A 26,802-nucleotide genomic window follows, 5' to 3' on the forward strand; every position below is an offset into this window, starting at 1 on the left:
AAAGCTCCAGATTATGACTAACATCATCATTAATATTGTTGCACAATGGTTCGACATCAAAGAACAACAGGTACCCAAGAACCCTGAAGTGCCAAATCAATGGAAGACAAGGATTGGCCAGCTTAGGCAGGAGTTTCAGATGACAAGGAGGCACTAGCTGACCTTGAGAACATCATCAGAAGAAAGTGCACTCAGTCAGGGGGAAGAGCACAGAAGAAGAGGAATTTTATTAATGAATGTTTTGTGTTGCAGTGAGAGGAGGCGAGGATAAAAAGGAGAGAGATGAGCGCCGAGAGAGAGAGAGAGAGAGAGAGAGAGAGAGAACAACCAGCATGGAGCCGTGTGTGTGCACGTGTATGTGTGTGTGATTAAGAGAGTTGAAAAGCGAAAGTAAAATAAAGCGCCTTCTGAGTTGTTCCAAGCCCGCTTCCTGCTTCCTCATTTCTGCCCGAACTTGACCGTCACATCCGGCCTTTAGTCGAATGGAGCATGAGTGCTATGGTGCTAACATTATATGATTTTGTGGTATATGTCTCGGCATATGCACACATGCATGAGAGAATGTCCAGGTTGTGAACACCACCCCTGGCATTTAGGAGGGGTGAAATAGGATTGTAATTCTTTATCTTACATTAAATAGTTACAGGTCAGTGGCCCTGCTGGAATTGATCCAAGCTTTTCCGCAAAACTTACAGAAGCTCTGAAGGAGTACACAACTCCCACACAAGAACTGCTTACCAATAACTGAATTCAGTTAATCAGGAAAAAATGTTTGCAATATGTTTGCAAACATGCTTGCCTACAGTCAGTAATTCTATGCATATAACAATATTTGAAATCAATAATTCAAGGATTCTTGAGTTGTTGAATGCAGTGTTAGATTTATTCCAAGAACGGCTCCAACAACACATTTCGTGTTGCATAGTTTTGCACATAGTGACGCTTTTTTTTTTTTTGCAAGTGCAGAAAACACTTTCAGATGACAGTGGCATGGAGAGTGATGGTGTACTAAGTGAGAACTCTGAGAACTTGGGCTGTCTAGTTCAAGAAGGTTTTCTAAATGTAACAACTTAAGTAGTATCAGTAATCTACAGTATATCAAATTCAGTGTCATGAATACTGTGCTAGTTTGTAGGTTACCATTTGCTTTTCTTTACTCGCAAAACAAAATTTGCATTTAACACTGCAAGGAAAGTGTACTTATAGTTGTACTTATAGTAGTTAAATAGAAAGTAAGTAAATAGAAATAGAAACAATACATATGAATAAATTTATTTGATAAAAACTATGTGTGTGTATGCATAAGTAATAGTTCCAGTCCCTTTGTAACATCCTATTAATACCTTACATTAAATTACAATATCTCTTGATATTACTCAACATCCTATCAATAATTTATTAATTAATAAAATAAATATAAATATAAAATAATTTATAAATTAATAAAATGGGTCCTTATCACTGAATGACATGACATGTCTGGAGAACTTGTGCTAGTATTAAGGGCATCCTCTCTACCAGACATGGATGTGCTTAGGCTAATGAGAGACACCTTTACAGTACAATACAGATTCTATGTTAATCATAAAAATTGATAATGTAATAATAATAATAATAATAATAGATGCCACAGGGCATCTGGAATACCTGAAAGTGGACTTGGCTGAGAATCAGTTTGAGAGTTCATTCAACCATATATGCTTAGCCTAACCTTAATCCTAGCTCAATCTCTGGAAATCCCTTACTCTAGCCCAGTTTTCTTTATCTGTCTTCAAAAAGATCAATGCTCTCTTTCCATCTGACTATACCCTGCTTCTGAAGCAAGACACAGCAAAACAAATCTACTTCCTACATGGCAGCCTGGTAGTGCAGTGGGGAGCATTGTCATCTTACGGCTCCATAGTCCCCAGTTCAATTCTGGTGTGTGTGTGTATGGTGCCCTGCATTGGACAGACATCCCACCCTGGGTGTATATCCTTCTCACACCTATACTTTTTGGGATCCACCCTGACCAGGATAAAATAGTTACTGAGATGAATGAATGGATAATACATGCATCTAGCATCCAGTTCAAAGCATCATAAGTAATCATTATCAAATGTAATGACATGAATCCTGTGCTGATAGTAGTTATAATTAAATAGAAATTAAAGTAAATAGATAATATATAAATAACAATAAATTTATATACTAAAATATAAATCTGTAAATAAATATACAATAAATATCAAAATAATACCTATATCATAAAAATTAAATAAATCGCATTTGAATAAGATTGTGAATAAGATACATTGTGATTTAACATGCTAAAATGGTCTTTTTAATATAATATTAGCTTGTGGATGCACAAATAATAAGCATGACTCTGGGTTCATTTGCATATTTTTGGGTTGTGGTTACAGGAGGGAAAAACTTACTGTAGGAAGTCAATGACAGTATAAAGACCACCAGAAGGTGCTGCATTAAGAAAGACTATTCAGCTCTCTAAAAAACACATATCTTTCCCATCTTTAACCATCACCATGTTCTGGAACCTCCTCATTGCCTCTTTCTTCATAGGCTCAGGTATGATTTATCAGACAATTCTAGTCACACAATTCTAATCAATGCAGTTATTTTAGGAGGTTGTATAAATTCTATGTTAAAAGGATATTGTTTTGTTCCCTCTGCTTCTCAGCCTGTGCAATGCACCTGGAGTACCTGAAAGTTGACTCTGCCGAGGAACCCCTTGTTGGGACTTTGGTTTGTTATCTAAATTGCCTATTTGGTCTTATTTTTTAAATTTTTATTTATTTTTTTGTATCAGTACAATGTGCACTCAGTCACACCAGAGTCTAATCCAAAAGCTATAAAAGCATCTATAAAACTGTACACAACTCTAATTGTAATATGGAAATATAAAATGTTTCACTCAGGCTTCAGTTATTTGTAATATTTGCTACGTGCTCAGTAGCTCTTGGTCACTTCTCAGGATTCTGTTGATCAGGATGAGGATTTGCCGATGCCTGAGGAACAGCTCCCTGGTGTGTGTTGGGCTTGTGAGTGGGCCATGAAGAAAGTGAAAAGACATCTTGCCGATAATGCAAATGCAGTGAGTGACAAGCATCGTAGTATATAGATTAAAAACTCAAAGCAAATGGTGCCATGAACATTTCTCACACAGTTTAAACATTACCACAGGACATGATTAAAGCAGAACTGACGAAAGTCTGTGATTCAATCGGATTCCTGCGAAGTCTCTGTAAAACAATGATTAACAGGTACCTGGATATCTTGGTGGAGGAACTTTCTACCACAGATAATCCAAGAAGAATCTGTGCTAATATTGGTGTTTGTTAAAAGTAAGTTACTAACACTTGATCTGACTAAATACTTCCAGTATCTGCAAGTTTTAAGAGTAATTCAATGCCTATAATTCTATATATTCCATTCAAAAATTACAGGTCAATGAGGATGCTGAAATTGATCCAAGGTTTTCCACAAAACTACCAGAAGGTCTGAAGAACTCCATGAAAAGAAATGAATAAAAGAGGAAATAATAAATGTTTGAAATATAACCTGCTTTCAAATCATGATAAAGTCAGCTATTTTGTGCTAATAAACATATTTGAAATCAACAATTCTCTGTCTCATTCTATGTGCACAAACAATTAATGCTATTTGAGTCTGTACGGAGTCTTGAGGTCTTGAATGCTGTGCCAGATTTATGCAAACTTTTCTAACAAAAAACAGTTTATGAAGCACAGCTTTTTTGCAGGTGCAGACCACACCTTCAAATGACATGGTATGGACAGTGACTGTGGAACTGTAATACTTTGTAGGGAGAACTCTGTGAACGTGGGCTGGGGTTTTGGATGGCTACTGTTTTGCACTAGGCAGCCATTCAGGGGTTGTTGTATAGTAGAGAGGACACAGGGAGGTGCAGATGTGGAATCTCCATCATGAGGAACAAAATGGAGAGATGAGAATCTTTACGAAGTTAACTTGAAGGAAAGTACAGTTTCAGGCATGATCTTTCTAATAAAATTATAACTCCATTTGTACCTAACATGGTGTGTGTGTGTGTGTTCAACATGAGTCATGTGTGGGGAGAGTTGCAAATGTGGAGAGACATTCAACACACTGCATTCTCATAGGGATTGAACCATAACACAGAACATATTTAAAGTGAAATGGACACTGTGTAGCACTCTATGGGTTAATTGTAGTTTTTGTTATGGAAAGTGTAGTTTTTGTTATGGAGACCAGTTTGAGTCTGCTACTTTCAGATCAAGTTATCTTGAGGCTGACTTAAGATATCACTGGCACACATTCATATAGTTTCATATTTATTAGTACATTTCCTATACAGGATCCACATAATTATTAAGATGAATGCAAAAATGCATATCACTCTGCATCATGTGAAGCTCTGCTGAGCTCTTCCTTCAATTCATTATATTTAATGCTGAAAGTTTCCAAGACAGGGCTGCATTAGGAACAGAAGCTGCTTCTCGTAAACAGTGGATGGGCACAAGGACCTTTAACAAAGACACACATGTACATACTGACTGACTCTGAACACCAAATCAGCAGATTTAAATATACACAAATATATTTGTACAGTAAAACAGTACAGTAAAATAAGTGATCAAACATGAAGGGGGGGGGGGGAGACCAACACAGGAAAACCTCAGCATTGGTGTTGGCTCAGTTCAGTTCTCCAGAACAGAGTGACTGCACAAATGCTACAGTGTCAGCTAGTGTGGAACAGGAGCAATACTGAGCAGGCACTTGGAGTTACGGGACAGGATACGGCCTGGCCAGTTCCGCCGCAGAATCTCCTGATCCATCTTGTTAAGCCTTTGAGAGCACAGCCGAAGATCTTGAACGCGCTCAGCCAGGCTGTCCAAACACACCGCGTCCCACGGCCCACACACCTGGCAACCTGATATAGAGATCCGTGCGCTGAGATGTTTCATCAGACAGACACTCACAAGTAGGGCATCAACTAATGATTATAAATAAATTTAATACAAAAATAAATTAAAGGACAGCTAAAACACAAAGAGGCATGCTAACTGTGTAAATTCTTCATGCAGATGCTTCAAAACAAGGACTTTTCAAGCATCAAAATCTTATTTTCAAAAATATAACGTGGTCACCAAACAATGCCTCGTTTTCCAGCCTGGATAACATAAAATGTTTTCCAGGAATCACAAATTATTTCAACATTCGGTCAGGAAGTCTGGCCAGTATGTGTTACGTGCAGGGTGTCCTGGTGCCAGTACTGATTTGGGGTATTAATAGATTACTAAATATTATTCTGTTCCTCCCAGATCAGACACCAGCCCATTGACGACTCCATGCACATTCACACACTCATTTAAAATTTACCATAGCCAGTCTACCTACTGGAATGTTTCTGGACAGTAGGAATCCGAGAACCTGGAGGCCACCCATCAGAGAACCCAAGCAGACACAAGGCAAACAAGTAAAACTCCACAGAGACAGTAACCTCAGCTCAGGATTGATCTGGTGACCCTGGTACTATGAGGCGTCAACACTACTTGCTAGGTCACCATGCCACCCACATATTAACATGTTTTGGTTAAGTAAACAACGCATGAAATATATAAAAATGTTCCATATATAACAGTGCAAGACCAATGTATTGGACAACATAACGCTATCACAAAGACATAAAAATCCTCAGATGACTAACCTTGAAGGTTAAGATGAGTCAAAGGGCGTCGTGCTTCATCAAGAGCATTGAGGAGACTGTGAAGTCCGGCTGAAGTCACAGAGGGATTAGCTGACAGGTCCAGAGACACAAGGGATGGACAAACAATGAGACACCTACAAAGTCAACAGAAAATTACTGATTAATTACACTATATTCCTATTCAAAGAATCTTATAGTCACTGACAATCTGCACCTCCTCACATCCACTACCTGATTTTACATTCTGAACCAGTCCTCAGAGGGAAAAACCCTAATCAGTCTGAACAGAACTAGGAGTATGTCATGAGATATACAGTCACCTCTGAAAGCACTGGAATGACAAGGCAATTCCTTTAATTTTTGCTATACACTGAAGACATTTGGGCTTGGGATCAAAAGATGAATATAAAACGACAGATTTGAAATTTCAGAGTTCAAAGTTCACAGAGGTCATTACATTTCAGAGAGTCACAAAAAGCATCACAGCACAAATAAGGATGAATATAAGAAGTAGGCAATCTTTGGGTAGAACATATAAGACTTCACCTCGTGAAAGATCTGACACTTTGATCAGTCAGGCCATTTGCGGCCAAGCCCAGATGTGTAAGTGAGCAGTCACCCTGGAACACAAACATACGCATGCACACACGCACATACGCACACACAAGCACACAGATTGCATTGGATTACACACTGCAAAGTATAATTTGAAGTATTTCAGAACGTTTCAGAAACATTTGCTTAAATGTATTCGGAATAAATTAACCAATAAAATAAAACATAATTTGATGAACTGACAACTAAATAAGTGAATAAGTGAAATGTGGAGCTGCATGCCACAGACTGTGGCCTATTAATCAGTTCCTAACAACTGGCCCCACTCACTGGGCAGGAAGGATGCAACATGCAGATGCAAATGTGTGAAGCCCACTTTAACCACTACCTAACACTTAGTGTGCAAAGATGTCAAGAGCAGCTCATGCAAACCTCATACACTGCCCAAATTACTCCTCTATGAAATTTTCTTTTCCACTTACATATCCGAAAGCCTTCTACTTTTTAAACGTAAACAATGCCTTCATCTCTTTATAAAGCTGAACAATTATTCAAAGGCCTGAGTACATTACAAGATAGTCAATGTACAAGACCTTTTCAATAACTAATTATCATATAAATATATGATACTGTATATGATATATTATCACATAAAATTTATTGCTTACAATGGCCCGGATTAGCAACTAAAAGGTGACAAAGGTTTTTGTTTAATGTTTTACCATTAATAATTCATTTTCGATTATAAATAAGACAATTCAAAGCGCCTGTTTTGTTTCTTAGTGGAGCTTCACATTACCACTTAGCGGCATGGTGTGGGAGACATAGCTATTTTGAATTTGATGCAGCAAGAATAAATACATTATTCTTTGTCTTTAAATATTCGTTTTTTAGATTGTTAATATTTAAAGCAAACTATGTAATCAGTTTGCTAATCAGACAAGATGTAAATAAAATGAAAAGTCTGTGAAAGTATGTTGAGCTGCCTATATCTAATAAATTATATACAGTAAATGCTGCTAGAGCAGCTCTACTGGTTCATGTTTAGACTTACCATGTATGGCCATTTTATTCCCCTTACGTTTATCGGCTCTGCCGCAGTAATTGTTTAAGTACTCAGTTTGGTCTGCTGAAACATTTTGCTGGGTTCACATCTTGCCAATTGTCAACCCCCAATATATAGCAACAAACTACAAATATCTACAGTTGAGGTCAAAAGTTTACATCCCCCTTTCAGAATCTGCAAAATGTTTATTTTTTTACCAAAATAAGAGGGATCATACAAAATGCATGTTATTGTTTATTTAGTGCTGACCTGAATAAGATATTTCACATAAAAGATGTTTACATATATTCCACAAGAGAAAATAATAGTTGAATTTATAAAAATGACCCTGTTCAAAAGTTTGCGTCCACTTGATTCTTAATACTGTGTTGTTACCTGAATGATCCACAGCTGTGTTTTTTTGTTTACTGATAGTTGTTCAAGAGTCCCTTGTTTGTCCTGAACAGTTAAACTGCCTGCTGTTCTTCAGAAAAATCCTTCAGGTCCCACGAATTCTTTGGTTTTCCAGCATTTCTGTGTATTTGAACCCTTTCCAGCAATGACTATGATTTTGAGATCCATCTTTTCACACTGAGGACAACTGAGGGACTCATATGCAACTATTACAGAAGGTTCAAACGCTCACCTCCAGAAGGAAAAACCATGCATTAAGAGCCGGGGGGGGGGGGGGGGACTTTTTGAATTTGAACATCAGGGTAAATTTAACTTATTTTGTCTTCTGGGAAACATGTAACTATCGTCTGTAGCCTCTGAAGGGCAGTACTAAATGAAAAAATATGATATTTAGGCAAAATAAGAAAAATGTACACATCTCCATTCTGTTCAAAAGTTTTCACCCCCCGGCTCTTAATGCATGGTTTTTCCTTCTGGAGCATCAGTGAGCGTTTGAACCTTCTGTAATAGTTGCATATGAGTCCCTCAGTTGTCCTCAGTGTGAAAAGATGGATCTCAAAATCATAGTCATTGCTGGAAAGGGTTCAAATACACAGAAATGCTGGAAAACCAAAGAATTTGTGGGACGTGAAGGATTTTTCTGAAGAACAGCAGGCAGTTTAACTGTTCAGGACAAACAAGGGACTCATGAACAACTATCAGTAAACAAAAAAACACAGCTGTGGATCATTCAGGTAACAACACAGTATTAAGAATCAAGGGGATGTAAACTTTTGAACAGGGTCATTTTTATAAATTCAACTATTATTTTCTCTTGTGGACTATATGTAAACATCTTTTATGTGAAATATCTTATTCAGGTCAGCACTAAATAAACAATAACATGCATTTTGTATGATCTCTCTTATTTTGGTAAAATAATAAACATTTTGCAGATTCTGAAAGGGGGATGTAAACTTTTGACCTCAACTGTAAGTCAGGTCTCTGAGTCTTTGGCTTTCTACAGCCACATAAGGAAAAGTTACCACTTATTATACTGAGCTTTTTCAGTGTGGTTAAAAGTGCCTAATCAAAATGTTATCGTGACATATACAATACTGTGTTACAACAACGAGATTATTCAGTGGCAGTACTGAATTATTAAAATGTGTGTGTGTGTATATATATATATATATATATATATATATATATATATATATATATATATATATATATATATATATATAAGTGTACGTGTACTATGGGAGTAGGTGTACCTGTGTTAGAAGTTTGGTGAAGAGATCCAGAGCAGGCTGATCTGAGGGACCTTTACACACAGCATTAAGCTCCAGGTGTGTGAGGTGCTGTAGTGGCAATGTCTTTAACACCAACTCAAACCCTGTGGAGCCCAAAGCATTCTGGGACAGACACACTGACCGTAAGTGACCCGTACCTATAAAGCAAACATAATGTCACAGACATGGTACATAAGGGAGGGTAAGACAATGTACTTTTTTGTGTGCTTGTAGTTTTCATCTTCAGTATCCGCTTTATTCTGGTGCATCCGGAGCCTGGACTAGGCATGAGGCAGGAATACACACAGGATAGCATGCCAGTCCATGGCCAGGCATCATGCACACACACATTCACCCACCTATTCACCCACACCTTGCCTCACTGGTGGCAAATTAGAGTGGCCAAACCAGAAGAAACCCACATGGACATGGGAAAAACAAAGCCAGTAGGCAAATTTGCATTTGCTGTCCATTCTCCTACACTTTGGAACAGTCTTCCTCATATAAAATTCTATAATATAAAATTTGTATAATATAAAGTGGAATTTTTCTCCTATTATTAACATTATTTTAATCTTTTTCATGATCATACATGTATTTCAAGGCAACATTATTAATATGGAATGCTTGTGCCTTACATGATTAGGCTAAATAAAATATTCATGTTATCACCACTCCTACTGATATTTGAAATGCATGAGTGCATCACACTTAATTTAATTGTACAGATGAGAAAAACATGTATGCGCCTACCTCTGGTGCTGCCACCTAGTGTGTATGAAGAGGTAGCTGCAGCAAAATTCTGTCTCATGCCTAGTTTCTACTGTCTTTTTAAAATCACACCATCGTGCTTTGGCATTACAAATATTTTTATAGTTTTGTGCTTCTTGTTTTTACCAAGTACTGTGATCCTTTGTAGTACTGTGAAGCTTGCTATAACTAAAGTTTGGAAGAATTAAAAGAGAATTACTACCTGAGAGAGCACTGGCTAGCAGGAGCCGGTGTTGCTGAAGGAAGCGGGCAGTGAGGCCACAGGCCTGCAGAGACAGAGTAGCCAGGAGGGGACAGGCGGACAGTAAACAGGCCAGAGCCTGAGACCAGCCGTCTCCAAGAGGATTCATGCTCACATTCAGCTCCTCCAGACACTGAATGGGATGAAGAGACCTTCTTAAACAGGAATAACACATACACTTCACAGAGTAGAAATTTATATTCTGTATGGTTCATTAAGGATAAACTGGAGTTTTTAAACATGAAGACAAACACCAGTAGTGTTTGTCAATGTGTTTGAAATTCTGACCCATCATCTCATTCATCTTTTGAATTCAAACTCAAATGTCTTCAATGTATAGCAAAAACAAAAGAATTGGCTTTGCTATTCCAATATTTTCAGAGGGGACTGTATTTAATGAAAGAACTATTACAGACACTATTAAGTCCGAATATTAACAAACAACTGCTTGACTTCTTCCTGTTCCTAATTTAAGTTTATTTGTGAAACATTGAAATTAAAACATCAGTGTATTCATAGACTTTTAAATGTGCCATTATTGCATTACTGTTTGCCTTAACAACAGAGCAATCATCACCAGTTGATTTAAAAAGCCAGATTAAAAAAATATAGTACAGGTAAGGCAATTTGCAAACTGCCCAAGTTCTCCATCATGCACAGACTCTTCCACGTACTCTCACCCACAAACATATCACACACCCTTCATGCTGGTGGGGACCACTAACACTACTTTTGCACTTTCTTTTCTTCACACAATGTGGCCAAAGTACTTAAATAGCAGATGAGTGGGAAATGATATCACTGGAGGGGTGACAAACAAAAAGAATCTGCATGCCATGATAGCAGTGACAGCCATCATGTGTGTGCACCTACAAGCTTTATTAAAACACTCCCTTAAATTTAAACTCTATTGTTATTCTGTAAATATTTTTTGGAGAACTACTATATCACTGATTGTAACGATATTGCCCTGGATCGTCCTGTCCATCTGCACAGCTAAACAGCTCTCTCATTCTACTAAAGGCTGTTGTATCAGAGAAAGGCAATAGCAACTGAAAAGACATTTGCCTTCTAAAGTGGTTTTATTTTACAACCAATCTATGGTAAATTTTCTTCAGTTATTTCAACACTGAAAACTGGCGTGGCTTAGTCTGAGACTTTGAGCATGTTCTCAAGCACAATGACAAAAGCACACAAAGTGATAAACTCTGATAAGATTCTTTCTTGAACACGAATCAACATCTTTTTTTGCCTATACTCCACAGATACTTGTACAACTTTGTGCATTTTACATGCATGTCAACACACTGCACAGATAAATAACCTTTTTTAATTCACTGAATGTCTTTTGGGAAGACAAGATCTTTGATAGTAAACCATTCTGTGGGTCAGTACTGAAAAAATATGGTTAGTGTATGATGGAAAATGCTGACTCATTGTCTCTGTGGTTTCTTGTTGATAAAGTTGTGGTTAACGAAACCTTAGTACAACATTTTTTTCTCAAGGTCAGAACAATTATGTGAAACTACTTGCACTCTCTGCATTTAAAGCTGTCGTAGAGAAAACTGAAAACTCACATTTTACCAATGATGTCACCAAAGTTTTGTCAAAATAATTACATCAGCTAAATCCCAGATGAGTTCTTATTGAATATACACTGCAATAAATACATTTTAAAAGATGCTAGTAAAGTATGAATAATTGTGAAAATTTTAGTGCTATTTTTTTCCCCCTATGAACTGACATATAATACAAAGTATGTTTTGAGGACCATGTTGATCAGTTATGTCTATTTCTAACCGAAATTCTTTTTTGTCCCAACAAAGTAATCATCATCATTAATAAGTTTAAATCATATAAATTCTAATGATTGGTCTGACTAAGTGATCAACAGTTAAGAAACAGAAAATGGAAGGCAAAAAGCATTTAAAATACATTCACTGGGTTCTAATCATAATAATCACATATTTGATGTAGGCTTTAACGATTTAATCGTCTCTATAGACTATTAACACTGCTGTGATATCCAGTAACCTTTACTCCAATTATATTATATTACCGGACCTACCAACCTTTATGAATTTTGTGTAAAACTCCACAATTTACCATCGGAATATGATAGTACAAGTTATTACTCAAAAATATAGCAAAAAAACAGTCTTTTTTCTACCCAATAAAACAGGAGCTGAGCCATTTAGCATATGAATCTGGAATGATTGACAGTTGTGGAGGTGTTTTGAACTTTCTGATATGAACTGACACCACCTGTTAGCTCCATCCCATTCCCCAATGCTTCTACTGGACTTGCAAGGCACTCTCACGTTCTGTCTTTTGAGATTATTAATGTGAAATAAATCTGTCAAAATTTGTTCGACTTAGCTAACATTAGAAGAGTATGTAATTAACATCATTTTATATATAATTATTAGGGAGGTTACTGAGATATTGTCAGAAAGCAGTCAAAAACAGCATTTTCAGTTTTTGGCCAAAAGACAGAAAAGAATTTAGACCTAAAAAGACTAAACAGGCCTACAATGAAGTGTCAAACTGACCACTTTACAAATAATTTTAATGGTGATGATAATTGGAAAGTAATTAAACATGCTGTTTTTTTTTGCTCGCCTGCACCAGCCAGTACTCAGACACATTCAAAGATGCTGAGTAGCTGAAAATCAGCAGAGAAAAATGTTGGATATTAGACATTTGATTTGTAAAGGGATTATATTGAAAGTGTTTAAAAGAGGAAAAAAAAATCATCACCACTCAAGCCTAATCTGATGATATTAAAATGCTACAAATAATTTTTCTAGGTCATTAGGATTTCCAATTTTGTATAATCTTCAATTTCTCCAAAGCTACTAAAACTAGTAACCCCTGTAATTTCTAATTGTGGAAATCTATATGAATCATATAACTTTCCTAATCACATACAAGACTGGGAGGTGAAAAAACTAGCAGTGCTCAGAAGAGTAAAAAGTACCGGAAAGGCATGTTGAGTCCTCCCCTCTAGTGCACTTGCTGCCTTCTTTATGCCTTCTCCTGTGATCTGATTGGCTGAGATATCAAGAAGACGAAGGCGGGGCATGGTGGTTGCTGCAGAGATGAGCTCAGGGAGGAGGTCATCATTAAGACGGTTGGAGGAAAGGCTGAGCTCTGTAAGGCTGCTCTGGAGTTTAAGGGCACGCAGGAGGGGAGACAGACTTGATGGAGCCAGACTAAGACCACATACACACACGTGTGGAGAGCCATCCTGCACCTCACATAGCCGCAACACACGCCCGTTCTCTTCTACAACACATACACACAAACAAAGGGAGGGGAATAAACACATTCACAAAATGCAACCCTGTTCTTGGCATGACCTCCAATTTAGACAAATTGTGTAGGGAAGATGATACTGAACTAGCCAGAAAGGCACCCACCCACGTCCAAACTCTTACAAGCTTTCTTATATCGCTCAGGAAGAGGAGGGAGATCCCAGGAACAGACCTCTGCCAGAACCTGCGTACACACAAGTCACACAAAAAAATTACATAGTCTCCTTCAGTGCATCAAGTCTCCAAGACATACTTAACTTTCCATCAAGGCTATGACACATTTAAACTACACTATATGGTCAAAAGTTTGTGGACACCTGACCATAAACATGCTTCTTGAAAATCCCATTCCAGATTTAATCCCCCTTTGCTCCACTCTTCTGGGAAGGCTTTTCACTAGATTTTGGAGCGTGGCTGTGGGGATTTGCCCATTCAGCCACAGAGAGGTCAGGCACTGATGTTGGATGAGGAGGCCTGGGGCGCAGTTGGCCTCACAATTCCTCCCAAAGGTGTTCAGTGAAGTTGAGGTCAGGCCAATTGAGTTCTTCCACTCCAACCTTGCTAAACCATGTCTTCATGGACCTCGCTTTGTGCACAAGCACTTATGTTTGGGCTCAGCCCCTTAGTTCCTGTGAAGGGAAAACCTAATGCTACAGAATGCCAAGACATTCTATACAATTGTGTGCTTCCAACTTTGTGGCAACAGTTTGGGGAAGAAAAATATATGGGTGTGACAGTCAAGTGTCCACATACTTTTGGCCATATAGTACATTTTACTTTATTAATATTTCTAATGCTAGTATGGCCTGAGCAAGAAAAATTTGTATATGTAGTCACCTCCTCATTGGTGTGCAGAACAGCCAGCAGAAGGTCAGCAGGTGAGAGCAGAGCACCCTCTTTCTGCAGAGAAAGACGGGGAAGAAGCCCACAGGTCTGATAATAACGTTGCGCAGCTTGCTCACACAGCCATGACACTGTGCAGGAGTCAGCTTCACTGAAAACACACAGAATTAAAAGTAGCACACACACAATATAGTAGCACTTCACAGTGCCTAAACGATCTAACAGTTCTACAAACACATAGCACAGAGTCAGCCTCACTGTGAACACACTAATGAAGAGCGATTAACGCATAAACCCAAACAGTACACACATAAACAGTGGTGAGAACACAGCATTAGGCTGTACAAACACACCCAGCACAGGATGGGTTATTAAAGCTGTCAGGACAAAAAATAAATAAGGAATTACACCCTACGTAGTGAGTATACATAGCAAAATAGCAAACCATTGGGATTTAGCCTAAATGAAGGTTAAATATAGATAATTCCTTTAAACAAGCATCTCAGGTAGCCTAAGAAATGGGGAAAATGGCTAAATGAATAAAAATAAATTAAAAATAAAGGTGAAACATCATAGATCAATTTTAAAATTATGATATTAATTCATCATGATTTCTGTTGATTAAGTAGCTCAGTATTATTCAGATATTTCATACTAAATCGTTTATGTGATTAAAATCACATGATGGTGCCCTAGCACTTACAGTATGCAACACCACTGACTAACTGCTATTCACACATACATAGACAATACAGAGGTGTCAGTGATAACAAAACAAATAAGTTACACATAAAGTGTGGGGAAAAAAATTACAGACAAACCTGTGTGGAACAGGAATCAGGAAGACATTGTTCTGAACTCTGACCCTCATCCTGATTGGTGCAGGCACTGGAGCTGCTGAGCTCTGAGGAACAGCCTGTGGCTACAACAAACAAGCCAAAAACAAACATGTCTATGAGCAACTCACTACTGAGTGAATTACTAGTTACTGGTCATATGATAGTCATATGATACTCTAATTACAGCAGCTCTAACATATATATATATATATATATATATATATATATATATATATATATATATATATATATATATATATATATATATACATACACACACACACACACACACACACACACACACATATATATATATATATATATATATATATATATATATATATATATATATATATATATATATATATATATATATATATATATATATATATATGTGTGTGTGTGTGTGTGTGTGTGTGTGTGTGTGTGTGTGTATATATATATATATATATATATATATATATATATATATACACACAAACACACACACACACACACACAGTATGTATTATATATATGGGGGTTGCTTGTTTTCCTAGAGAGTCACGCATGAGTAAATTTTTATAAACTTGAAACTTGGAAACTTACAATGGCATAATAATAGTATTACCTTAATAATAGTCTAATCCTTCTTCTTACTAATTTGTATGCCTGAAATACCATTAAAATATACTATAAACAGGAAGGAAGATATTGAAGTATAACTATTTCAGACATTCAACCTTGCTGTGACCTTAATGTGTGAACTAAAATCTAATCAGTTCATTGCTGTTTACAATGATAATTCCATATAAATTCTACAAACTTTCAACCACTAGTTTTTGAGAAATAGTGCCAGTGAGAATCTTGGAAGCAGACATTAGTTTTAAAGAACAGTGGCTCATGACCTAATTGAAAAGCCTATAAACTTTCTACATATAGTACCTATATATACATATAGTACATATAGTAACTTTTTATTGTTGATGGCAAACATAAGAATGCAGGCCTGAGAAATGAACACTTAGGTATCTAATGTATTAAGTAAGCAATCAATAATTGAAAAAGAAGTCAATAGTCATTCTGTGCCAAAAAAGCTGTTCACTGTGCATGTAAAATTGTTATTTTTTAAATTCAGAAATGCATTTCTTTCCCTAAATTTAGAATAAGTCCATAGGAGCCAAGACCAAAACATGCAAACAACATACTAATGACTATGCACAACTAAGAATACTATGCAAGACTATTAATGACTACTTGTTAGCTAGGGTTATTATAATGGTGACACAATGTCTCTAATTAGGGTTAATTAGCACTCCAGTTACTCTACATAATCCAGTGTTTCCATTATGAGGACAAAATTTTTGTTGCAAAAAAGTACAGTTGTTTGGATATGGCCTTAATTCAGGGTAAATAGGGTTTCACAGAGCTTCCACTAGACAGATTAGCCGAGTAGTCAGTGACTGTTGACCCAGCATAGTCATTTAGAAAACAGTGGTTAACGTCAGAGAGTGAGAAAACAAGTGACACTCTCACCACTGCCTGTGTGCGGTATGGCTGAGGGTGTGCAAGCTGAGGGGGTTCATCAACAGGGGTAATGATGGGACTGGGTGACCTGGTGACCTCTCGTCTGCCCAGCATCACCATACCAGGCAGCTGACTCATCTTCACTTGTCGGGCCTTATTATTCTTTTTCAGAGAGAGACTCCTGCTGGAGGATGACTGACCTGCATAGAGAAATATAATTACAAAGTGCTTAGAGACACAGCAACAAGCCTGAAAATATATCTTTGGTCCTTTACGGTCTCATTGCACTTTCACATGTTTTGAGCAGATACATGCAGAATAAATTAGCAAAACTAAAGTCTCATTATTTCACAAAGACAAGACACACTTGGTGATAAGTAATTTTTATTAATAACATCATATTTGTTCCACACCTCTAGCAGACGACTCGAATGATCCAGATGCACGATTCTGATTTCTAGATGCCACACTCTCCCATCTGCTGCCCTGTTCTGAGAAGACCCTTCGTTTCTTTTTTGGCTGAGCGCTCCCCAAGTCATCTTCCAGCCAATCGTCTTGTATGTAATGCTCCTCAGGGACTAAAGCTGACGCATGATTGGTTGATACCGCTGGCGTGCTGCTGAAGGCCGGCTCAGATAGGCTCTGAGAGAGAAGACGGGACTTTGCACTGCCCAGGTTTTGAATGGCCCTATGGTATTCCTCTCTGCCAGAGCTAGGCTGTGAGGGCAACTCTGTCCCTCTAACCCCATGTGGAGCAGGGATATCCTGAGAGGCACAACCCTCTCTTGAGGATGAAGAGACATCTTGAAAGCGAGGTCTTGGCCGCACAGGGCGCAGTGGGCTGATGTCAGAGTCCGAGTGCTCAGAGGAGCTGCACTCAGTCTGAGAGGGTAAATGGAGAAAAAGGAAGAAAAACGTTCAAACAGTAAAATTTCTGACCTTCTCTAACTTGCGGCACACACTACTGACCCCAAAAGCTCCCACCACCCACAACAGTACAGAACTATCTCAACCATTAAAATTGCAATTAAATAAATAATAAACACTTATAATCAAAAAGACCAGGAATGCACAAGCTACAATGCAGCTTCACAATAACCCCTCATCAATTATGGAAGAAGCTGCCTATTAGTTCGTGAAAAACAAAACCTACACTGGACGAACTTGACATAAAGCAGAAGGCTGTTACCACTCATTTACATTCACATTCACATTCACATGTATGGCATTTGGCAGATGCCTTTATCCAGAGCGACCTACAATTATCTCATTTACACAACTGAGCGGTTGAGGGTTAAGGGCCTTGCTCAAGGGCCCAGCAGTGGCAGCTTGGTGGTGCTGGGATTTGAACTCTCAACCTTCTGATCAGAAGTCCAACGTCTTAACCACTGAGCTACCACTCCAAAGTTTTCCTATAACAGCACGTCCCAGAGTTTTTTTTTTAATTCATCTTACAACACAGCAATTTGCTAACAAGCACAATTTGTAAAGTTATGTTTAATATTGTGGAATGTTGGCAAAACAAGTTAGATTTTCCCATGCTGAAATCTTAGAGGGACAGCTTTACCTCTGACTGTTACAAAGCACTGCTTCCATAAATGTCAGTAAACATCTCCTCACAGAAAACGGTGCAAGTTGCAACTATAGAAATGATAACATATTATAACAAGCACATTCAAATAAAACTAGTATTTGCAGCTGTAACTACTGTCAGAGGTGTGCTGTTATAGAAAATTAACAGTTTCTGACCAACCAGGATTGAGAATTCACCAGCGCTGTAGTATAACATTGTATAATTTATGATACTGCTGCCCCTTTCAGTCCACTAGGGGATTGTCCCAACATCTGTACACATAAACCTAGATAACTTGAGCACCAGTTCAATCTAATAGCTTGAGCACATACAATAAATGCAAACAGGGAGCAACAGGTGCCTACTGAAACAATCAAAGACATTAATAACACTGAAATCTCACCCCAAACAGAACATTCTCCTCAGTCCCTCTGGGTTGGTGGCGAGGGCCAGTGGATCGCCTCGCTCTGGGAGGAGTACTGGCCTCTGGAGGTGTATGTGCGTTGAGCAAGGCATGCTGGGATATGGGGTGGGACTCACTCTGCTGCAGCAGCGGCTCTGAGCACTCAGCATCAAACAGCTGACTGTCCTGTAGAGGCTGTGGAGTCACAGGCACAGCTGCCACTACAGCACAGAGAGAGGAGACAGAAAATGTCTTTACTGATTGATCAAAAGCCTAATGTCTAATCTTTCATGTACAAAGAGAAGGCCAGTGCCATATGAAGTAATTAATAGTTAGTTGTTAAATTTTTTAACACCATACCTACTGAAATGATTGGTACACTTATTACATTAATTATATTATTAATATAATACTGACATGTGTAAGATCTGTAAATAAAATTTAGCACGTCCCACTGAAGAAGGTAAAAACAAGTTGCGAGCACAGTGACGGTCATACCAAATTACTGAAAGAAGTTATGAAAGAAGTTAATCTGGTCTTTCTCTCTTGCATTTTTGTAACTCTATACCACTGTAAATGTGTTTCCTGACATAAAAATGAATGAAATTCCAATACATAATGCCAAATTCTCTTAAATTACTGAACAACTCCTCACCTGCTCCCGATAGCGCTCTCTTCAGGAGTTTCTCTGTTTCTGAACAATCCTGCCGTGTATCCTGGTCTAGTTCACGACCATACGTCTTTAGCCACTGTCGCAAGGTGTCCAAAGGTTTGTCACCCTGATAGACACAAAGAATACCCACAAGAGCATATCCATTAGCACTGGAGAAGAAAAAAAAAAAAAAAAAAAAACAAAGTACAAAATATATATGTGGAACCCCCAACCCAGCACCCCCCCTCCCCTTTTGTTTTTGGGCAGCATAACACACTTGGAGGAAAGCGCTCTCTGGCCTCTTAAACATACATGAGCTCACACATGCCTACAATTGGAGTGTTTCACTGTGACTGACATGGGAAAGACAGTATAACATTCCTCCCAACCCAACCAATTTTGCTACTTTGGCTCCTTGGCCCTAGCATTGTCAGGATTTGAAATAGCAGACAAGAAGTTGAATGCCACTCAGGAACCCTGTGAAAAGCATTTTTTTAAATGAATTTTTCAGCCATAGGTTTTTGGAAATCTCTTTGGTTCCATCTTTTTAGGAGTGAGATTATTTTTCAGAGGAAACAATTAGTGATTATATATTACATAAAATAGCTTTGGTAACAAATTCGGTCATGTTAATTGTAGAATGCTACATATAGATGTAGTTGTGTGTTTGTATATATATCAGACCTTGTTATTGCGGACGTTAACTGAAGCCCCTTTCTGCACCAGCAGGCGTGCTACCTCAAAGTGCCCACAGCTCAGGGCATCATGCAGGGGCGTTACCCCATCACAGTACGCACCACCAGGATCATTTATGTTCGCCCCTTTGTCCAACAGCAAGGATACAATCCCTAGAAGACACAGGCACAAAGCAGATCAGCTGTCAAAACAAGAAATTTCTAAACCAGTAAAAAACAAGGTTAGGTATAGGTGAGGCTAACAGGACTGTATCTACCACAGTTTAAACAGAGGACGTTACAGTAAAAGAAAAAGCAAACATAAGTATCTCAGTACCTAGATGGCCGTGGTTGCAGGCTTCATGCAGTGGTGTCCAGCCACAGTGATCTCTGGGATTTAGTGGATGGCCCTGTTGCAGAAAAAGAACAGACATTTCAGACACAATCACATCATCAGAGCTGATCTGTTGGGTTTGGGTGATGAGTTCAGCTTACCTGCTCTACCAGGTAATGGACCTGCTTCAAGTTGCCCTCAATGCAGGCTCGATGCAGTGCAGTTTCACCCTTCTCATTCCGGCGGTTCCACTGTGTGTGTGCGGAAATAAAAAGTGAGAAACAGAAGAGACAGTTATAGAGAAATATCGATAAATACATAAAAAGAATGAGGAGCAAACAATGAAATAGCAAATAATATGTAGAGCAGGTTTTAATAATCCTCACGTACCCTTCCTGTTTTTCTCCTGCCAGTCACAAGCTTATCGTAGCCCTCCAGATCATCATCTGCACAGAAAACAACACAGTAGAGTACATATGAGCAAGACATTCAGAACCTTTATTACATTATTTATACATCTTTGTGAATATTATCTTCTTTGTTTTCTGTACCAGAATCTGAGATCTGGATGTCACTGTCCAGAGGTTCACTATTCTGCAGCTCCTCTTCTTCCTCTTCTTCATCACTGTCCTCCAACCGGCAACCCTGTGCCTCACACAGCTCCTGGAGACGAGCCTCTGTGGCATCAGTGCCTGCTGAGCTAGCACGCTTTTGCGCCTGCAGCCACACCCGCAGAACACGTCTCTGCAGCCAAGAACATGAAACACACAACCAAAGAACAGACAGACATTATTCCTGCACTAAAATGCTAACAATCAGTTTGAATGGCATTCTTGGCATTTTGCATTTACATATACAGTGGTGCAGGTTTCATGTAAAATAGGGGGGATGGGGGTATACAACAAGTGGAAATGCCCCATGGTACAACAGAGCCTTCAGCTTTTTATTTAATTTGTCACTCGTCTGTATCTGTACGCATGTGGGATGCATGAAGGAGAGTGAGGAACCTGGAGTTTGCTTTGAGCTGCTCTCTCAGCACAATTCAGAGCAGCAGTGTAACTGTTGTCCACCTCCTCCAGGCTCACACCATACTCCTCCTGACAGCTCGCAATGTTCAGCCACGTTTCACACTCCTGCCAAACACGCATGAAACATAAACAAAGAAAATCTAGGAACAATTTTCACTAATCCTTGTAGTCTTTAATCTGTGAACAAGATAAAAGACCAGTGTATGTGTGTTGAGGTACCTCTTTGGGATTGCCTTCTCTCAGCTTCAGCTCGTGTCTGTAGTGCTCTAAAGCTTTGTCGTGCTGTCGCAGGTCAGAATAAGTGGCCGCCAGAGAGACGTGGATAACAGCCAGCTCTCGAACAGGCTTCCCCAACTCTTCGGCACACGACAGCTAAAAACATAGATGTAAAATATACCATATGTACACTGCTTCCATGGTTTTGGCAACATACCAAAACCATGGAAGCAGTGTACAAATAAACAGCAAGACCACTACATTAAACAAATAGTTCAGCCACAGAAAATGGTGTGCCAGGAGATGGCGATTTTGCACACCGGAGAAGAGTAAGGCACGTCCCAAATGGTTGTGCCTCAAACAGCCGGAATGGCATTGCATGTGATTACTAATTAAATCTGTGACTGAAAAAAATGGTAGCTTTCCAACTGACCTGGTGCATGTTTATTGGTACTACATTATCTATGAATTGCAGTACTTCTTTTCAAGCATGGAAGATGTGTGGATGTTTCTGTCTCAGTGCTGTTACCTTTCACTACTCAAACCAGTTTGAGACGCCTTTGCAGCACTTCTAAATACTCACCCATTCAAGAGCACCCTTAAGGCTAAAGAGTTTTTGTACATTACTCTTATTCTTAGGTCCAAGTACAGGAGTACGTTTTCTGATTTCTAATAATTACTTGCCACTTAAGATAATTTTTCACTCTGACCACATTTGTACATTCTGACCCTGCTTCTTAATGTTTTAACAAATTAACACCTGCATTTAAAAAAAATTAATATACAAATCAATCATTTGAATCGCTTGTAATGTACACCTTCAAGCTTTGGGCACCTCCTACCTGGTACCTCATTCTTTCATAGAATGACACCAAACTATTTGCTGATGATTTACGTCTGGCTTCAAGAAGGCTGTGGCCACTGATTTTATCTCTGCAATGTATTTTTGTCCATTTTTAAAAATAAACAGTATGTCAGAGAGGGAGAAACCACACAAACAAGTCTATATAAGATTATTTAACAACTTGGTATAGTTTTTGGTAAATGTGTGATTTAGCCATACCTTTTAGAGGCAAGTATTTGTACATTGTATTTACCTGGCAGCTATAATCTTCCTTTTTTTAGAATTAGGTTTAAATACAACAGCCCCTTACCTGTGTGCGATAAGCTTCCAGAGCTCTGGAATAGCAGCCCACTTTGCAGTAGAGATCTCCCAGTCCTTCTGCAAGACCCAAAGCCTCCTGAGAGACAGTGTTATGGACAGCTGCCATAGCTTCCTCCAGCTGACAGCCACGGATTGCTGCAGAAACAATGTCCATATACAAGAGCATATACATTTTCCAGACCATAAAAAGGCTCAATGACAGCCTCCCCACTTTCCCACTTACCATATCTCAGGTCCCTCTTGACTGCCTCTCGTTCGGTAGGCTGCTGGGAGCCGAGGCAGAAGGCCTTCTTCAGAGAGCGCCGGGCTGCCAGGAGGTCTCCCAGATTCAGAAGAACCTACATAGATATAAAATACGTAAGAGCACAGGCCACATGACATCTTTATAACCCTTGAATAGGTATACAGGACTGGGATGTTAGTACACTACACTCTGTGAAGTGTTACTGTCTTTACGGTTATGTTATTTGCTTGTTCACTATTTCATTTTTGACTATTGTTACGTTATTTTAATAAGTCCAATTTTACCTTATAATATTTGATTTGAGGTTTTTTTTTTCTGAAGCTTGTTGCAAGTATTTCATTTCCCAATGTTTTTTTCTAGTATCTGCTCTGAACATATCTGAAAATATCTGTTCATTTCAAATGATTTTACAAGACTCAATAGTGATATTTCAGCACAATGCACGATTTAGGTATCTATTGACTGCCAACCTGTATTAAGCTGTATCAGTGCATTTCTATTTCTAAGTCACAGTAAAGTGTTACTTTTTTTTTTTTTGTTTGTTATATGTGAAAATTTACAGTTCCATCCCAACTACACAGACACCCTGCCAGCCATGTCACCCAGCTAATTTACTCTTCACCTACTGCTCACCTTGCCAATGGTGTAGAAGCACTCACTCTCGCTAAACTTGTCATTCATCTTTCGTGCACACTCCTTGCTCTTCTCAAAGCAGCGAATTGCAAGAGAGTGCTGTCCATTTCTGAAGTGAATGCTGCCCAAATTGAAGTTGGCACGATAGAGATCCTCCAGCAGATTGTTCTTCCTAAGACAGGGGAAAATCTGATTTAATTGCAGCATCAGTGGTGTCTATGTCAAGCAACATGCACTCAGTGCAGAGTGACACAGGTTATAAGTGCGAGTGTCTCACTCTGAGATGTAGATGCTTTGGCGGATGAAATCGCTGCAGCGTTGTGGTTCTTTCAGGCCATCATACACAAAGCCCAGGTTCAACAACAGACGTGCTCTCATTTCACTCAGCTCCCGTGCCGACACAGTCCCTGCATTGCATACACACTTACATTATTGACAAACACTCAAATCCAAAAGAGAGAAATCACTGGAGATTATCTTGTTTACTAAGGAAGAGGTCTGTTTTGGAAACTGGTTGGAAAAAAAGTGCAATGGAACAGTCATTCAACTCGGAAATCCAAGTCGGGAACTCAGGCAACATCCACCTTGCCCGAGTTCTCTGACATAAACACACCTGAAGTCACAACTATATGGGGGTGCACAGTCAACAGTGAACAGATTTCACTTTCCCAGTTCCAAATACAATGGATTCCAGCATTACAACTTGCAAATTGATCAGTTGCATGGCATAATTCGTATAAACCATTTCAAAGATTATAGTTAATGTTAGGGCTCAAGGGCAGGGTTAAAAGGGTTAACCACATCGCCATTTTCATACGATCAAATAAGGACATTTTGCCTTGACCACCCTAGGAAAAAATTTAGTATTCTTGCTAGTAAGCTAAGTGGCATGGTGGTACACCTGATAGTATTATTATCTCACAGCTCCAGGATCCCTAGTTCAAGCCTGAGCTTGCATTACTGTCCATATGGGTTCTCTGTTGCCAGTAGGTGGATTGCCCTAAGAGTGAATAAGTGTGTGTGGTTTCATGTAATGGACTGGCGTTCCACCAAGTCATCAAGTGTGTATTCCCACCTTGTGCACAGTGTTCCTGGGATAGGCTCTAGATTCAATACAAGTCAAACCACGATGAAATGGTTACTGAAGAATGAATGAATGAATGAGTGCTAGTAAGCAAAAGGGACTACACTCTGCACTGCTGTGCCACCTGACGAAACACATTAGTCTTTACATCTAGTGGGTCAACAAGACTGTGCGAACCTTCTAGACGGCCATCCAGTATAGCCAGGCTCTTCTTGAAAGCGTCCTCTGCCTGCCTCAGGCTGTCCCGTGACTGATCGGAGTCGTGAAGGAAGAGATAAGTGCGGCCAATGGTGGCCAGAGCTCTCTGCTCCTCAGCCGCATCACTTACAGAGCGAGCAAGGTCCAAATGCCGTCTCTGATGCTGCAAGAGACCATCAGAAGCCAAAGCTCAGTTCACAGACATGGGAATGGCAATCTAAAGGCTAAACCCATCAGGCTGTTTTTACTGCGTTACCTTGAGAGCAGCTTCGATGTTTCCAAGTTCTGCGTAACATTCTCCTATCTTCCGATTGGCTACAGCACAGCCGATGACGTCATGCAGAACCTCAGACAGCGCCAGCTCCTGCCGATGCTCCTCTATGGCCGCCTGGAAATCACCTGAGGCACGGACAAAACAGGCACATCCAGGACAGAGAGACAGATGTAAAATACACTGGCAAATCTCAGAATCATTACCAAGGATATCTGGGGTTCCTGGATGATTTACAGCTTACCATTCTTGGCTAAAAGTTCACCGAGCTGATTGCACAGACTGGCCTCCTCCTTCAGATTATTGCTGATCTGGGCTTTACTTTTGGCTTTCTGTAGTTCTGCATTAAAAAAAAACGATGAAGTGACATGAAACTGAAACAGTGTGCTAACAAAGATCAGTAACTGATGTGATGTTTAATCCGACAACGATACTAACCAACTGTAAAGAACTAAGTTAGTTATGAGACCGTGTATAAATCCTAGAATTGGGGATACTTGTGCTACCTCGCTGACATCATGTATCTAATGCTAATGCTAATCTCCTCTGGTCGTTAAATGCTGCAGTAATAGGAAGAACTTACGCTTGATCTCTTTGGCAGTGCTCATTGTGCTGTTGTGCAGCAGCCACTTGCTAGTCTGCTAACCGGACACACAGTACTGACAAATCAACAAAAACACAACACAAAAACAGCAGCTGGCATGTTCAAGATGCGGCGATCTTGTTCTGAAAACCCCCGCGTGTTTTAAACAATCAGAACATTCAGTTAGAACCGCGATCCAGCGTTGGTAAATGAAAATATTAGTCAGTGTAAAAACATCTCTGACTTTAATCTAGCCTCCGTTCACACCAAGGCGCCAAGAGCTCTGCCGCACGCTGATTGGCTGTTTGCAGCAACGTCACAGGGTAAAGGTCCCACAACGCTCCGCCTCCCCTACCCCCTCGGCTAAACAAAGACGACATGTTAGTAAGGGCAATTGACAGCAGTCCTGTCTTATTTATTTATTTTTTATTTTAAAACAAAATTTGAAGACGGTAAGAAGACCAGGTAAGAAGTCGATGTTGTTCGACTTTGCTACACATTTGGTTCTGTAAAGTGACACCACTGGTTTAGTGTTATTCCTATAAATGGAGATTTCTTTGAAATAAAATATAGGCTGTCTGAGATGGCGTCCAAACATCAAGGTGTCTTATGAGTATTCTCAATCTCCTCTTTACTTTACTGTAAAATCAATTCCACAGCACCCACTCCTCCAGTACACAATTTCTAAACATAATCGAACTATTAAAAAAAATATTTATATGCTCATTATTTTAATATGTACAGTAATACTTTGATTATGTACTGGAACCAGAGTTGCTTGTATTCCACTGACAAAACACATTAGGGTCTTTTTTTAGGTCTACTTGTTGAGTTATTTAAGTTTGGATTAAACCCATTCAATTCAAGTAACCAGTCAAAAGAAGCAGGTTTGATAATAAATTGTGATTTCCACCACATATATAGACCCCTTGGTTATGCCTCAAAGACTCCTGAGGGTCCCCAGTCCCCACTGTGAGAACTGCTGGTTGCACCATTTGGACAGTAAACGGTTGTTTTTAAAGTGAACTGGATATTGAACGTTATGTTTCAGACATGACTGCAAAGTAGCGAACCCAAGAAAACTGTGCATTATACAGTACAGTCAAAGTGCAGTTCGGACACACTGCATGTTTTGTGAAGCCTGGATATGGTCTTTGTGAGGTGGCTTTACAGCTTGAGAATATCTGTTTTTTCTGATCACCAATATTCAGTTACATTGCTGCAACTGTACT

The 26,802-nt window shown here is 39.1% G+C and overlaps 2 protein-coding genes across 3 annotated transcripts; one reads left to right on the forward strand and one right to left on the reverse strand.

Annotated features, from left to right (window-relative positions):
* Positions 1-2,424: 2,424 nt before the first annotated feature.
* LOC113538803 (antimicrobial peptide NK-lysin-like) lies at positions 2,425-3,623 on the forward strand. 2 transcript variants are annotated; one of them, XM_026934193.3, is made up of 5 exons: positions 2,425-2,568; positions 2,681-2,745; positions 2,975-3,094; positions 3,184-3,344; positions 3,447-3,623. In XM_026934193.3, exons 1-4 carry the CDS (start codon positions 2,526-2,528, stop codon positions 3,340-3,342), a joined length of 387 nt encoding a protein of 128 aa, XP_026789994.1. In that variant the 5' UTR covers positions 2,425-2,525; the 3' UTR covers positions 3,343-3,344; positions 3,447-3,623. The 2 variants fall into 2 exon arrangements, with proteins under 2 accessions (XP_026789994.1, XP_026789995.1); XM_026934194.3 differs by having other exon boundaries at positions 2,990-3,094.
* Positions 3,624-4,318: 695 nt separating this feature from the next.
* tonsl (tonsoku-like, DNA repair protein) lies at positions 4,319-25,875 on the reverse strand. Its single transcript, XM_053237798.1, has 28 exons — positions 25,571-25,875; positions 25,232-25,327; positions 24,973-25,115; positions 24,696-24,879; positions 23,712-23,841; positions 23,435-23,606; positions 22,781-22,895; positions 22,547-22,692; positions 21,396-21,548; positions 21,156-21,281; positions 20,700-20,892; positions 20,539-20,594; positions 20,310-20,399; positions 20,152-20,224; positions 19,825-19,988; positions 19,144-19,267; positions 18,489-18,709; positions 16,926-17,394; positions 16,522-16,712; positions 14,989-15,089; positions 14,162-14,318; positions 13,430-13,508; positions 12,988-13,295; positions 9,969-10,140; positions 8,978-9,153; positions 6,254-6,327; positions 5,708-5,841; positions 4,319-4,930 (listed from the first exon to the last, which is right to left on the reverse strand). The coding sequence occupies exons 1-28, from the start codon at positions 25,593-25,595 to the stop codon at positions 4,743-4,745; spliced, it is 4,260 nt and encodes a 1,419-aa protein (XP_053093773.1). The 5' UTR covers positions 25,596-25,875; the 3' UTR covers positions 4,319-4,742.
* Positions 25,876-26,802: the final 927 nt, after the last annotated feature.

This window comes from Pangasianodon hypophthalmus, chromosome 10, assembly GCF_027358585.1.
Source record: "Pangasianodon hypophthalmus isolate fPanHyp1 chromosome 10, fPanHyp1.pri, whole genome shotgun sequence".
In the NCBI taxonomy this organism is placed as follows: domain Eukaryota; kingdom Metazoa; phylum Chordata; class Actinopteri; order Siluriformes; family Pangasiidae; genus Pangasianodon; species Pangasianodon hypophthalmus.

What these genes read in the sequence shown, in the direction of transcription:
- tonsl (XM_053237798.1), bottom strand. Translation starts at nt 25,595, where the DNA reads ATGAGCACTGCCAAAGAGATCAAGC. An exon ending in GAGAAGGCAATCCCAAAGAG is followed by an intron (nt 21,282 to 21,395) that starts GTACCTCAACAC and finishes CGTGTTTGGCAG; the next exon opens with GAGTGTGAAACGTGGCTGAA. An exon ending in GACTCATCTTAACCTTCAAG is followed by an intron (nt 4,931 to 5,707) that starts GTTAGTCATCTG and finishes TCTCTATATCAG; the next exon opens with GTTGCCAGGTGTGTGGGCCG.
- LOC113538803 (XM_026934193.3), top strand. Translation starts at nt 2,526, where the DNA reads ATGTTCTGGAACCTCCTCATTGCCTCTTTCTTCATAGGCTCAG. An exon ending in CTCTTTCTTCATAGGCTCAG is followed by an intron (nt 2,569 to 2,680) that starts GTATGATTTATC and finishes TCTGCTTCTCAG; the next exon opens with CCTGTGCAATGCACCTGGAG. An exon ending in TTGCCGATAATGCAAATGCA is followed by an intron (nt 3,095 to 3,183) that starts GTGAGTGACAAG and finishes ACATTACCACAG; the next exon opens with GACATGATTAAAGCAGAACT.